At 31.8% G+C, this 14085-nt stretch overlaps 1 protein-coding gene across 4 annotated transcripts in view; it reads left to right on the top strand.

The window, feature by feature from the left end:
• The first annotated feature begins 46 nt into the window (after window positions 1-46).
• Window positions 47-14085, top strand: part of LOC134687150 (cilia- and flagella-associated protein 47-like) — a 70851-nt gene continuing 56812 nt past the window's right edge. For all 4 annotated transcript variants that reach the window (XM_063547171.1, XM_063547173.1, XM_063547174.1 and 1 more), the window contains exons 1-21: window positions 47-302; window positions 1398-1552; window positions 2099-2306; window positions 2619-2665; window positions 2878-3106; window positions 3630-3796; window positions 4161-4291; window positions 4599-4859; window positions 5218-5376; window positions 5909-6110; window positions 6687-6839; window positions 7586-7689; window positions 8110-8192; window positions 8847-8943; window positions 9290-9393; window positions 10028-10140; window positions 10704-10837; window positions 11445-11555; window positions 11987-12117; window positions 12608-12730; window positions 13341-13550. In XM_063547171.1, the coding sequence (XP_063403241.1) occupies window positions 153-302; window positions 1398-1552; window positions 2099-2306; window positions 2619-2665; window positions 2878-3106; window positions 3630-3796; window positions 4161-4291; window positions 4599-4859; window positions 5218-5376; window positions 5909-6110; window positions 6687-6839; window positions 7586-7689; window positions 8110-8192; window positions 8847-8943; window positions 9290-9393; window positions 10028-10140; window positions 10704-10837; window positions 11445-11555; window positions 11987-12117; window positions 12608-12730; window positions 13341-13550 (3072 nt within the window). In that variant the 5' untranslated portion in view covers window positions 47-152. The remainder of the gene's footprint in view (window positions 303-1397; window positions 1553-2098; window positions 2307-2618; window positions 2666-2877; window positions 3107-3629; window positions 3797-4160; window positions 4292-4598; window positions 4860-5217; window positions 5377-5908; window positions 6111-6686; window positions 6840-7585; window positions 7690-8109; window positions 8193-8846; window positions 8944-9289; window positions 9394-10027; window positions 10141-10703; window positions 10838-11444; window positions 11556-11986; window positions 12118-12607; window positions 12731-13340; window positions 13551-14085) is intronic.

Here is a 14085-nt window from a genome sequence, read left to right on the forward strand (position 1 = left end):
AGAATAAAACAAATTTAAAGGTTTTACTCATTTACGAAAATGCGGTTATATTTTGTCGGCTTAAAAAATCCCCGAGCAACCTTCCCAAACAATATGGCGGTAACAGTTTGAAGTTTTTAAAAAGATAATCGACAATTTTGAGTGAAAGCATCATGGAAGGTGACACGTTCGGTGTCAGAATTTCACCACCGCAATTGGAATTCTTTGATACAGATGTCAACACTGTTCATGAGCTGAACATCACTGTGAAAAACATAAGTAAATCAAGTAAAAGCATACGATTTTATGGACCAAAATCTAAAGTGAGTAGGATTTAAGTCGTCTGTTTACATTAGTATATGCATATCTAATTTATAAACTATACTATATAAATCCTGAACCAAGTCTCAAGTCTTCGTCATTGGTTATTGCCAAGCCAGTTATAGCAAGTTAGAGTTTCTTAAAAAAATAATCCTTAATTCCCCCAAAAATGAAGCATCAACTTTGCCTGATTTTGAAAATTAATTCTTACTTTAAGAAACACTATAGGTATGATCTTAAGATTCCAGCCGAAATAAAGATCCAATTTTGACACCATGCATGCAGTCGACTTGCATGTATGACAAAGCCACTTCATGGTTTTGGCATATCGCAGTCTTAGAATACACCTTATCGCTAATCCCAATTGAACTTTTGACGCATACAACAACCGCTTTTCCATTGTGCCGTCAGATATTTTGTTTTATGACATCAAATTTGAAGGGGAACCTGTGTGATATCCAGTAATGGCTGAAAAAAAGTGATAAGGTGTATTAGGCCTTTTTAGGGGCATATTTTTTTTGAAAGAGATGTTAATTTTGAACATAACTATATAACTGTAAAAGGGTGTATTTATCCATGTTCCAGATATTTCCTATGTCGCAATCATTATGCTCTTATTTTGCACAATGTCAACAGTTCATAGAATCGTAAGTCAGGTGTCTCAGAATGCAAATAGGGGTAAGGTCTATTTACAATCCTACCAAAACTCAAATGCAGAAAATAAACATGTATTTAACATTATTCAAGTAAAACATCATGCTGCAAGAGGGACACATGTGATTCAACACCAGTTGTGTCACTAATATTTAAGCTTAAGTGGGTTTTATAGGTATGATGATATGTTGTTGCACAGTTTGTTGAAAGTACACACATGACTGACTTTATTTATTCATATTATGTTATGATAAGTATAAACAAACCATTATAACATTGTTTGATCCTTAAATTGATAAATTCTTCACTTGGGAAAACTGTAAACCATCTATTATAATGTTACCTATAATACTTTTTTGCTACTCTCCATTATTTAACTATTAAATGGAAGGTTAAAAATGAATTGACTTGTTCTTTATATCAAGAAATATGTACTTTTTTAGTTCTTCAATCTAAAAGTAAAAAACCCTACAAAGCCAGTGGCATCAGGCTTATGCGTCCCAGCTATTATTGAATTTGAAACCAGTGAAGCAAAAGAGATTCGTGATAGACTGGTTGTAACTATTGACGGAGATGTGGCTGAAATACCATTGATAGCGTAAGTTCTTAGTGGTTTTATATTTGAATGTTAGAATTTATTTTACACAAATAATTGATTAAATTTGTACTAAAAGGAATTTGATTTTTGATTGATTTTTGGTGTTTTAACGCCACTTTTAAGCACTGCATTTAGGCTATTTCGTTGTGGCCAGTTTTAATTGGTGGAGGAAGCTGGAGAAAACCAGTGACCTTCAATAGGAAAACTGACGAGCCTTGTTAATTAATATTTCAGTCGAGCGCACCCGGATGAGGGGGGTTCAAACTCACAACCCCAGTGTTGACTGGCTAGTGATTACAGTAGTAACTACTTAGACCACTACGCCATTCAGGCCCTCTACTCCAAAGGATTTTCAGTCTAATAATACAATCACAATTTCTGAAGAACTTACAGCAAGTTCAAAGACTTTTAAGATACTTTAAAGTAATAATCTTTTTCTATCAGATCAAATTATCAATTGATTTTTATGCGGAATCATCAACAGTTATTTACGATTCAAATGGTTAATTGGCTTTACCTATATTGGATTATTTATTTTAATTATAGATATCCTATGCAGCCTATGCTAGAAATTGAAGAAGTTGTTGACTTTGGAAGTCTTGTAGCCAGCAGTAAAACAATATCAAAAGAAATTGCATTAACAAATCATGGATCTAAAGCTGGAGAATTTAAACTGAAGTATTCCGGGGACAAACCTTTAGCCATTGTACCCACAAGTGGCAATGTACCTCCTAAAAGTGTACAGTTGATAAAGGTAAAAATTTGAATCTACATTGTCCTGGAAAAAACCCAACAATTACTACAAACCATCCAATGATGAGCATGTCAAATACAATGATTTATTTCAATTTCTGGCTTTTTCCAGTATCTTTCAAGAGTCATAACCTTTCCAGATGAACCGACTTTCTATAGATTACCTAGGGCAGCAAATTTGAAAAATAAGTTATATAACTTATAATTTTTTGATAAATAGTAAAAATACTTTACATTAATGCTTTGATATGATTTGAATATTGGTTTGTGTACGTAAGCAATTTTTTTATCCTTTCTTATTCTTGCTTTGCAGATTGAATATGTAACAAAAGAACCTGGAAACTTAGAAGAGCATGTGAGGCAAGTATCTTTTAAGTCATAACTGGAATTATTTCTATAGAAGAGAAAGGATTCTATTCACTAAAGTCCAATGATCTCTATGTGTTTTTCTGATATTTGTATTATTAGATTGCTGCCTCATTATCAAATGCTCCACATGTCTATTACAACGTAAATGAACTCAAAATTTATTCTAAATAAACTAACTTTTTATTTTTAATGTATTTTTTCAGAGTTAAACTAGAAGGAAGAGAACCTAAACAACTGACAATAAAGGGAAGATTAGTTGACAGAGCTTTAGAAGTTTTATCTGTAGATACTGGGGCACCAGTAGATTGTGTACAGTTTGGCAGTACCTATTATGGGTGTGACAGAACCCAGTGTGCATTACTGTACAATAACAGTCCAGAATCTGTTAACTTTGTAGCTGTACTAGATGAAGATGCTGTGGCTCAAGAAATGGTAAGCATGAAGACACATAAGGGGCCTTCGACTGTTGTCTGCTCTATGGTGGGGTTGATGTCGCTTTGACACATTCCCCATTTCCTTTCTCAATTTTATCAGATAGAATAAAATGATAATCATTCCAAATCTCAAGATTCGGTTGAATGTTACTAGAATAAATTTAAAAAGTACCATTTATTTTATATATAAAACAAATGTATTAATAATTAGTTGAATATATATATATAAAGATCTTTTATAGAAAATATATATTTGGTTGGAATATTTTCTTCTTTTTATTTAACAACCATAATTGAACCTTACCATACAAAGTTTTGTTGATGCTTTTGCCAAACCATTTTCTGGCTGACTGATACAGGTGGTATATCTTGTTCACCCAGTCTTATCATGCTGTTTCTGACATAGTTTTATTTTCTTGTTTTCATATTCTTATCGAAATATTATTTGAATAATTGTCATCATCAGGACAAGAAAAGTGAAAATCTAATAAATAATTTATCTGTCAAAATTTTTATTACAGGGAATAGATTTGACAAAAAGTACAACTGATGCCTTGGCTAATACTGGGAATGGAGATAAATCTAAAGGTGGAACTAATGTCCTAACATCACTAGTTACTGCCATACCTAATCAGGGAATACTTAAACCGTATGAGAAAATACCTGTTTTCTTCAGGTTCAGTCCAAGGTATGTGTTATACAACTATATTTCATTGGCTTAATACACACAAAGTATAAGGGAATAAGGGTTGTTTAAATGTCAGAATTTTCAAAGATCTTCATTTCTAAAAAAAAATATGAAAATAAGAAAATGTGGTATGATTGTCAATGAGACAACTTTCAAAACTTGAATGTTAGCTGAACTATAGGTTACATACAGCCATCAACAATGAGCAAAATCCATACTGTAAACTCAACTTACATTTTAACCAAATCAAACAAGGAGTTCAATTTTCTAATGTATAGTTAAACAATAAATTATAAACAAATTTGACATATAGCAAACAAATGACTAATCGTTTTTTTTTTACAATTATTTTATTAATATTTAGATGGCATGCTGCTAAAGAAGGATGGAAATGTAACCAAGATCCACCACCAAGAAAAGATTTTGCTCTGTTTGTGAAAATACAGATTATAGGCTCTAATGGAGGGTTCACAGAACAAGGGTCAACAAAAAGTGGTAAATTTAAATTATTATAATATGTTCATAGTAAATACAAAGAATTAATAGAAGATAAACAGACAGAATAAATATATATTTGTATTGAATAAAAGTCTCTTAGAAAATACATATGCACATATGTTGAAGAAATTTACAAAATTCTAAACTACAGGGAAAGTGACTTCATGTTGCTACATTTATTTTATTAAATAGGCCTTACAACCCAGAGTAAATTTTTCACTATAAACTTTTTTTTACAAAAGTTATTCCATATTTTAGATATCTTTGAGTCTTATTTGCTTTATTTGAAGACATTTATTTTTAGATACATCAGTGGAGATAGCATTGGCAGGAACAGCTCTTCCAGTTTTAGTTGATATCGAACCTTCAATGAAGTTTGATTTTGGAGAATGTCCAGTCGGAGAACATGCTGATGTTTTATGTACTATCCACAACAGCTCAAACGAATTACCAGTGATTTTCCAGTTTCGTAAAATTGCTCATTTCACAACTCACCCAGCAAGTGGAAAGATAGAGGCTGGACAAAGTCAAGATGTTATTTTCTCTTTTGGTCCAAAACAGATTGGTATGCCTTTTATTCTGTTATAATATAAAGCATATATAAATAATGAGTAGACCTATATGTGCCAAATAAGTTGTACTTTTTTTGCAAGAATGTAAACAAAGTTCATCAGAAACTGAAGAAAAAATCGTCTCAATAAAAATCATCTGTTGTAAAAGGATAATGTTATGTTTTTGTAGATCACACAAGTTCAAAATCTTAAAAAAATTGTGTATCAATATTTTTCGAAAACTTTTATAAAAGAGATATTTTTTTATCAAAATAAAATGTTTATATTGTGACTTAATTTGCGAGGAAATACATTTTTTTTTGTTCATTGATTTACCAAGAAATTTGACAATTGATGTCATTATCTTTACAGGAAGCTTTAAACCAACCCAGCTATTAGACATAATTGGGCAAGTAGCAGACAATAGGAATCCTACCATGACTTATCTACAGGTCATCAATACAATGGCCGTACAGTTCTCAGGCAGCAGTGACCCAATACCAAAGAAAAGGAAGCCAAAATATAACCCAGGTATGGTCCAAGTTTATGACAGCAGTTGTTTTAGTAAACTAAAAATTGCTTAATAACCACTGAGCTAAATTGACCCATCGATGGCTTTCAGCTGTTTTCTGCTCTTTGGTCAGGTTGTTGTCTCTTTGACACATTTCCCATTTCCATTCTCAATTTTATGCTTATGATTAGGTAAATTTCATGCAGGGCAGATAACTTCCGATTAGTAATTTCCAATTCTTGGAAGGTATACATTGCAGAATTTAAATTTTTAAATGCATCACTGAAATGAAATACAGCTTTAAAAAAAAAAATAACCAATGGAACACCATAATTTTTTTTCCAAAAAAGAAAGAAAATTCCATGAAAACTTTAAATTCAGGCTGACTGCATTTTATTATGAAATACTTATGCAAATTTGCAATGGAATATAGCTAATTACAAGTTTTTTGTAGTTCAATGCAAATTAGCCATGAATTAGAATATTTAGATGATTCCAAGTCTTTTTTGGTGGTTGCTCTTTTATAAAATTGTTTTAACTTTATTTTATCAGGTTTAACACCATACATCAGCAATGAGGTTGGCATGTTTGCTGAAACAACATTTTCTGAAGTAGGTGACAATGATTTGAGGAATGCCATAGCAGGTGGACATAAGACTCAGTTACATAGGACAGCTGAGGATAAAACTGGAGCTAAAGTTGCCTTCCCTAACGATAGAGCACAGAGTATTAGGCCAAGTGATAACACATACAAGTTAGTTCACTTTATTGTTATTGTTAAAAAAAGTGATGGAATTTAAGCCAGTAGGGGAAAGATATAGGAAGATATGGTATGAGTGTCAATGAGACAACTCTCCATCCAAGTAACAATTAATAAAAGTAAACCATTATAGGTCAATGTACGGCCTTCAACACAGAGCTTTGGCTCACATCAAACAGCAATCTATAAAGGGCCCCAAAAATTACTAGTGTAAAATCATTCAAACTGGAAAACCAAGGGTCTAATCTTTATAAAAATGTCTGCTTTCACTTCTAGTTTGATTTCTATGAAATGATATAATAAACTCTGTCTTCCTTTAAAAAAAAATGTGGATTTTAATGAAAATTATATGGACCTACTTATATCACATCTCAGATTTGTTTATGAGTTTTGACTCTAACAAATATAAGATACCTTAAAATTGCTTATATTTGTTAATCGTGATTAATTCAATATAGAAGGAATTAGTGTAATTTAATTCCAATATTTCATTCAACTTAAAAGAAAGTGATTAGATGTTAGTTATGATCCTCTTTAGTTAGCTTGACAAATGTTACCTTTATTTTATAGAACGATATTCACCAAAGCAGATAGACATACTTACATTGACCCAGATTATGCACTTAATGAGGAAGAAGGTCAAATGAAAAATTCACACAGAGACAGTTATGTAGCCATGCTTAGAGAGATGAGACAAAACAGGCTCAATAAAATGAAATCCAAGTAAGTTTTTATAAGCATGTCATGATATGAGGGCCCTCATGGGGTTTTTGATTATGTGATTACCTGGCCGTTTTTTTAATGATTATTTGATTATTAAGCCAAATATTTCATGATTATTTGATTACCTAGGACTGTATTTTTAGTTTATGATTATTTGATTACCTAGGACTGTATTTTTAGTTTATGATTATTTGATTACTAAAGATAAGCAAATATTTAATGATTATGTGATTATATTGGCAAAAAAATGGTGATTATGTGATTACTAGGACCCCCCCCCCCCCATGAGGGGCCTCTGATATGAATAAAGCTTTCATTACCAGGAAAGATATAAATTACAAAAATCAATGGCTTGTAGAAATAATTATTTAAAAGAGGGATGAAAGATACCAGAGGAAAAACACATAAACAATAATAAACTGACAATGCCATGGCTAAAAATGAAAAACACAAACAGACAAGCAATAGTACACATGACACAACATAGAAAACTAAAGAATAAACATCACGAAACCCACCATAAACTAGGGGTTATCTCAGTTGCTTCTGAAGGGTAATCAGATCCTGCTCCATGTGTGGCACCGGTCGTGTTGCTCATGTTATAACAAATCAGGTAAATAGTCTAATTCAGTAGGTTAAAAAAGAGCAGTGTGATGATCCATAGTATTGCATTGCTTACTATTTTGAACTTGAAAATAATCTGTTATTTTTTGTGAAATCACATGACATATTTTTTGTACTCACAGGGAGTTTAACCAGACAAACAACAAAACAGATATTGGTATAAAATCTGCTGCAGGGCTCAGACCAAAAATTCTGAAGCAGGATGAAATAGTACCTGATCCTAGAAGTAAGTCTTATTATCATTTCATTGTCCTCCCCAGGAACTTTTAGCATCTGGTAATGTGATGGTATATTGCTAGCATGTGATGCTATCTAAAATCATTTTGTGGTATGGATGTGATGCTATAATGTTTAGAAACATGATGGTATTTAATAATTACCTATTTACCAGGGTGATATAAAAAAAAATATTGAGGAGAACACTGGACTGTGATTTATATACCAAATTTTATATTATAAAACAGAAAGCCTATATAAATGTGATAGAAGGTTACATGGGTAAGGTATGGAAGATTAAATTGCTAATTAAGAAAAAAAGGTACTTAAAATAGAGATATATTAGATTACTGTATGAATTAATTCAGTTTAAACATATTGAATAAAAATGAATTTCTTGATTGTCTTTAATTAATTCCTGTTTCCACAGGTCCATCTCCACCAAACTCAGAGTACAAACTACTTAGTACTAAAGAATTGGCTGAGGTTGAACAGTTGTCTAGGAGTAAACCGGTAAGACAATATCTAGTCATTTATAAATTAGACTTTAAGTTTAATTTCTATTTATATCTTTATTTATGTCTACATCACTTACGTGACCATTAGAGGTATTCAGAGGTCAACTTGTTAGTTAATTAGATGATGTCAAGCAGGGGCGGATCCAGCCATTTAAAAAAAAAAGGGGGGGGGGGGGGGGGGGGTGGTCCTAACCCAGGACAAAAGGGGGGGTTACAACTACATGTCCCCATTCAAATGCATTGATTGTCCAAAAAAAGGGGGGGTTCCAACCCCGGAAACCCCCCCCCCCCCCCCTGGATCCACCACTGTCAAGACTAAAATACACATGAAACAAAGCTACATATTATTAAGCCCATGCCCTGTTAACAGTGATAAATGTTTACATGGTTATACATCAAATATATGAATTTGTGTCAAACAGCGAACATGAATTTGACAGCTAGTGCCCCTTTAAAAAAGAACTAAATATTGAAAACAACTTCATTTGTTCCATTTTTGTTCATATTTTTGAAGACTAAAAGTAACAGACTTATATTTGCACTGATAATAATTTATTTTATTAGGAATATAAATCTTAGCCAAATATATGTTAGAACTCAATACATGTGAATTTAATTTGTTAAAAAAGAGTAATTTGGTTTGTTATAGGTTTGTGAAGGTCTGAATGCTGTACCTACAACCAATGAGGAAAAGGCAGATTGTACAAAATGGCTGTCACCACAACAGTTACATCAGATTATTGTGGGTAAGTCAGTTGCATTATACAAACAGTACCCTAGCTATGCATTTGATATTGAATAAACAGTAGAACACAATTCAACTCTAAGAAGCTGATAGTCAACCAGAATTCATCACAAGTTGTAAAAATTGATCAATGCTTATTTACATGTATTTCCAGATTTAGAAATTTGTGAACCTACTCTTTGACAATATAATTAAAGGCAAGTTTTCATATCTTTAAGAAAGGTCAAATATTATTTGAATGAACTGATCCAATGTTACCAGATAGAGAAAAGCAAACATGATATGATGGAAAAATGATTAATAAAAAAATGCAATTGTTGAATCTTTTACACCTTTTTTTATTTTAGGTCCACCAGTATTAGATTTTGGTAAAGTTTGTCTGAGATCTGTGAGGACAATGAATTTAAGTATTGTCAACAACCTTAAACAACATATCCATGTTGTAGCTGAGGTACACTTTTTGTCTATTTTTCAGCATATTCAAAATAAAAACTAAACAACCACAATCTTTTAATTTAAAACATAGAACTAAACTCATTAACGTAATCTGTTTGATTTGGATTAAGTTTATTAATCTTTTTCTATGTTGATAAAATCTCTGTGCACATAAGTAAAGTAAGTAAGTTTTATATTTATGTAGTTAGGAATTTCTGTATTGATTTTTTTTTGAACCAGTCTTTAATTTGCTCCTGCAAATTGATGATCTTGTCATAGCGTTTGCTAAAGATAAGAACATAAAGTTGCAAGTTGCATTAGCAGGTATTCAAAAGATTTTTTTTTTTTTTTTTTTTTTAAACATGGTTTGCATTTATGCAAAATAACATAAAAATAGGTCACAAACAACTGTTCCAAAATTTTTGGAATCAGTTAAAAAAATTATGTCATTAAGATATCATTCGACTTATGAAGTATATGACACATATTCCAAATAAGTTTCACACATATGCAAAAGCTTTTAGTGCTTATCAGTACCGATTAAAGTAAATAAATGTAAGAGTTATCTATCTTTTCTATGTATATGTATTTTCTTTCCTTTGAAATTTAATCAGTTTAAATACTAATGCATATGTCCCAATATTTTTCAGATTGATTGTAGAGAGTTAAGACAGAGCAGTCCCCTGTCACAAGTTATACCACCAATGTCCAAGGCTAATCTACCTATTGTATTTGAGTCTAATGTCAAAGGAAAATTCCAAAGGTATATAAACAAATATTATTCATATCATTGTATGAATTAAATAGAAACCCTTGAAGTTATTAAAACATGATAAAAGGAAAATTAAATATCTTCTGTATAATATTTAGGGATGCTTAGAAACATTGCATATTTAGAAGTATTTATTCTTCAAAAGGCCATTTTTAGTTTCCAGGTATTTCCTTACTTTGAAATTTTTAAGTTTGCAAAAGAATAGATTTTTTTTTTATCAGGCATGACTACTGAAATATTTTGCTGCAGGTTTAAGAGTTCTACCATCAATTTGATAGATATAAGAAGATGTGGTATGATTGCCAATGAGACAACTCTCCATCCAAGTCACATTTTTTTTTAAAGTAAACCATCATAGGTAAAAGTATTGTCTTCAACACAGAGCATTGGCTCACACTAACAGCAAGCTATAAAGGGATCCATAAAATGACTAGTGTAAAACCATATAAACAGAGAAAAAAACACCCTTATGAACCCCATCAACAACGACAACTACTGAACATCAGATTGATAGGACTGAATATTGATAAACAATGTGTATATTTGTGTTACAGATCAGTTTCCTACCAGATTAATGGTTCCTATAAACACCATGTGACTGTTATAGCAGAGGTAGTACCTGTATCATTAAAGCTGTCAACAGATGAGTTGATTCTGGGGGCTTCATTTGGTCTACCAGCTGAAGCAGGTTTGTAATTTTCTTTTTCAGAATCTAAAGGTCTATGGGTAATCTCATTGTTCGTACATCAAAATGAAAATAACGCTACATCATTGGTTGAATTTCCATTGTGTAGACGGCTATAAACCAATCCCAACGTTTTGGTGTATGCGTTTGAAAATATTACCCAGAATGCATTAGTTTCTGAAACCAAATTGTTTCATTATAGTTTTTATTTTATTATTTGGTTGCGTTTTTCATCCCTTTCTGAAGTGGATATTTTTTCTTAGAACCCCATCATCCATTCAAATTATTAGTAAAGTCATAAGTATTTGCTTTTTAAAAAAGTCTTTTTTCATTCACCACCTGTTTACAGGTGTTTTTTCATTCCTCAATTTACATGGATTAACTTTTTAGATGTGAACAGATTGATTGACTTGGATTTTGTTGGTTGAAAAAGTATTTGCAGTTAGATCATAAAGATAAAAAAAAAAATGAAAAAGTGAAACAAATATTGGGGAAACAACATTTTCATATTTCTGTGTAAGCTACAACATTCTTTTTACATTAAGCAAAGCCTATAGTAGAAACATTAAATTTTATAACAGCATGAACGATTATTTATCATTTTTTTCAGGTTTCCGTGGTGTGATAACATTACATAATCCACTAAACCATGCTGCAGAGTTCACATGGACACCAATACTAGGTGACAGAGGAACAGCCTTCTCTATAAGACCAGCTGAAGGTAGGATTGCAAGGTTTTTTTGTACTACAGAAGAGTTTTAAGTTTTGTGATCAGGATGTTTACAGCTTCTTTATATGATTCTAAAAATCTTTAAAAAGCATGTTATGGAAAAAAAAATATTCTTGTAAATTATGAGAATTAACATGTAGGAATAAGGCCACTTTCACCCTGAGGCTGAACACGTTTGAATCAATCTTGATTTAATTTTTGAACAATGATTATAAAGTACCAATGCTTCAATATTGAAATCACTTGAAGATGTTTTAAAATTGTCTAATTTATATATAATTGAATGTATACCAAATAATTGATTAGTTTTTATTGCAAACATGTTAAAAAAAAATGTGAAGAAAAAAAACATTTTTCACATCAGCAGTTTAATCTCAGTCTTAGACAAGTCTTTTTTTAAATGTTATGTTTACTTTTTATAGGTACTGTAGATTCTTTCAAAGACTTAGACTGTGAGGTAGTATGGCATCCATCTTATTTAGCTCCTGAGGATGGGATGTTCTCCCTCAAAGTACATGGTGGTCCTACATTGCAACTCAGCTGTAGAGCAGAGGTAGGAAACATTATGTTTATCATTGATTTTAAACTGCCTGAAAACATTACCTAAAATATTTGCACCATTTATATTCTTATAAAAGAGGACAAAAGATACCAGAGGGACAGTCAAACTCATAGATCGAAAATAAACTGACAACACCATGGCTAAAAAAGAAAAAGACAAACAGACAAATAAAAGTACACAAGACACAACATAGAAAACTACAGGCTGAGCAACTCGAACCCCACCAAAAAAAAGGGTGATATCAGGTGCTCTGAAAGTGTAAGCAAATACTGCTCCAATCATCTCCAGATTTTCAACCATTCAGGCTTTTTTATACAATACCATTATGGTATTATAGCAGATCAATGTTAGCAGAATATTTTACCAGTTGACAAAAATATATGAAGCATGTCTGTGAATGTAATACATGCATTTTATCCTTAATTGTGTACATTACACACATAATGATATGAAAGTAAATGATTTTCAAACTTTATTACAGCTTGGAACAGCCAGTGTACAGTTTGTAGAACGGAGAATCATGTTTGGTCAAACTCCTATAAATCTGACCACTACAAGGACAGCAATGTTAGCCAACACAGGACAAACTCATGCCTACTTTCAGGTAATTGTACTTTAATAAATTTGACAAAAAACATGATTATTTCAGGTATATTTGAATTATTAAAAGAAAATATGCAATCATTGCATCATGTTCAGATTAAATGTAATTTAATTATTGAGTCACATGACACCATTCAGCAGACGCTTCAAATAGGGACCTCTTCTGTTGTCATCCGCATTGTTTTCATTCCTGTCACTCTTCATATAAATATAACACTCCTTGAAAACTTCTTGACAGAATTCAACCAAACTTGCCCAGATTCTCTAAACCCACTAATTTGTGTAGCTTGTTTCTGAATTTTTTATATGGGTCATTTTAGGATTTTTTAAAACCAAAATATAGATATTGTCATCACTATTTTTATTATTGACGCACATATTCTTTAGAAGATTTATGAATTAAGTATGTAATGAAGTTACAAGACTTACTTCTTATTCTTGACCAAATAGATTATTTGTATGTACATGTACATGTATATGGTATACAGTGAGCATAAATGTTTGGGTTTTTTTGGTGTTAATGTTTATACTTGAATAAGGTAATTGTTTCAAATAGTATCATTTTGCAGAGAATCTAGTGTATTAATTGTAATTTAATTGTATTTTTACAGGTGATAGACTCAAACCCTTTCCCTGGACTCACTGTTTCACCTGTACATGGAGTGGTACCAGTAGGTGGGTTTGCAGAATTAAAAGTCATGTTAACCCCACAAGCTATGGTCAAGTTTGATACACGAGTCCAAGTGGCAATCAAACAAGGAAAGACACTAGAACTTAGAATGGGTGGCACAGTAGAGCCACCTACTGTTGACATAGATCTAGTATGTATTGATATATGACTGATAATTGTTATACCCCCGCTTTTAAAAAGAGGGGGTATACTGTTTTACCTCTGTCTGTCCATCTGTCCCATGAATATTTTTCGTCGCATTTTTCTCAGGAACTACAATACAAGAATTTCTGAAATTTGGTTTCTAGGTTTATCTAAGTCAGCTATACCGTGTGATGCGTTTTCAGATTGATCACTTGACAACTTCCTGTTTACCGAACACTTGTATGATTTTACACATGATAGCCAAGTTGAAAATTTTCGTCACACTCTTCTCAGGAACTACAATACAAGGATTTCTGAAATTTGGTTTCAGGATTTATATAAGTCAGCTATACCGTGTGATGGGTTTTCAGATTCATCACTCAACAACTTCCTGTTTACCGAACACTTGCATATTTTTACACTATTTATATTATCCACTTGCGGCGGGGGTATCATCAGTGAGCAGTAGCTCAAAGTTTCACTTGTATTTAAAAAGTTTTTTGGTAATTACAAATGAAAAGATGATATAACTTGTTAAGAAA

The sequence above is a fragment of the Mytilus trossulus genome, chromosome 10 (genome assembly GCF_036588685.1).
Source record: "Mytilus trossulus isolate FHL-02 chromosome 10, PNRI_Mtr1.1.1.hap1, whole genome shotgun sequence".
In the NCBI taxonomy this organism is placed as follows: Eukaryota; Metazoa; Mollusca; class Bivalvia; order Mytilida; family Mytilidae; genus Mytilus; species Mytilus trossulus.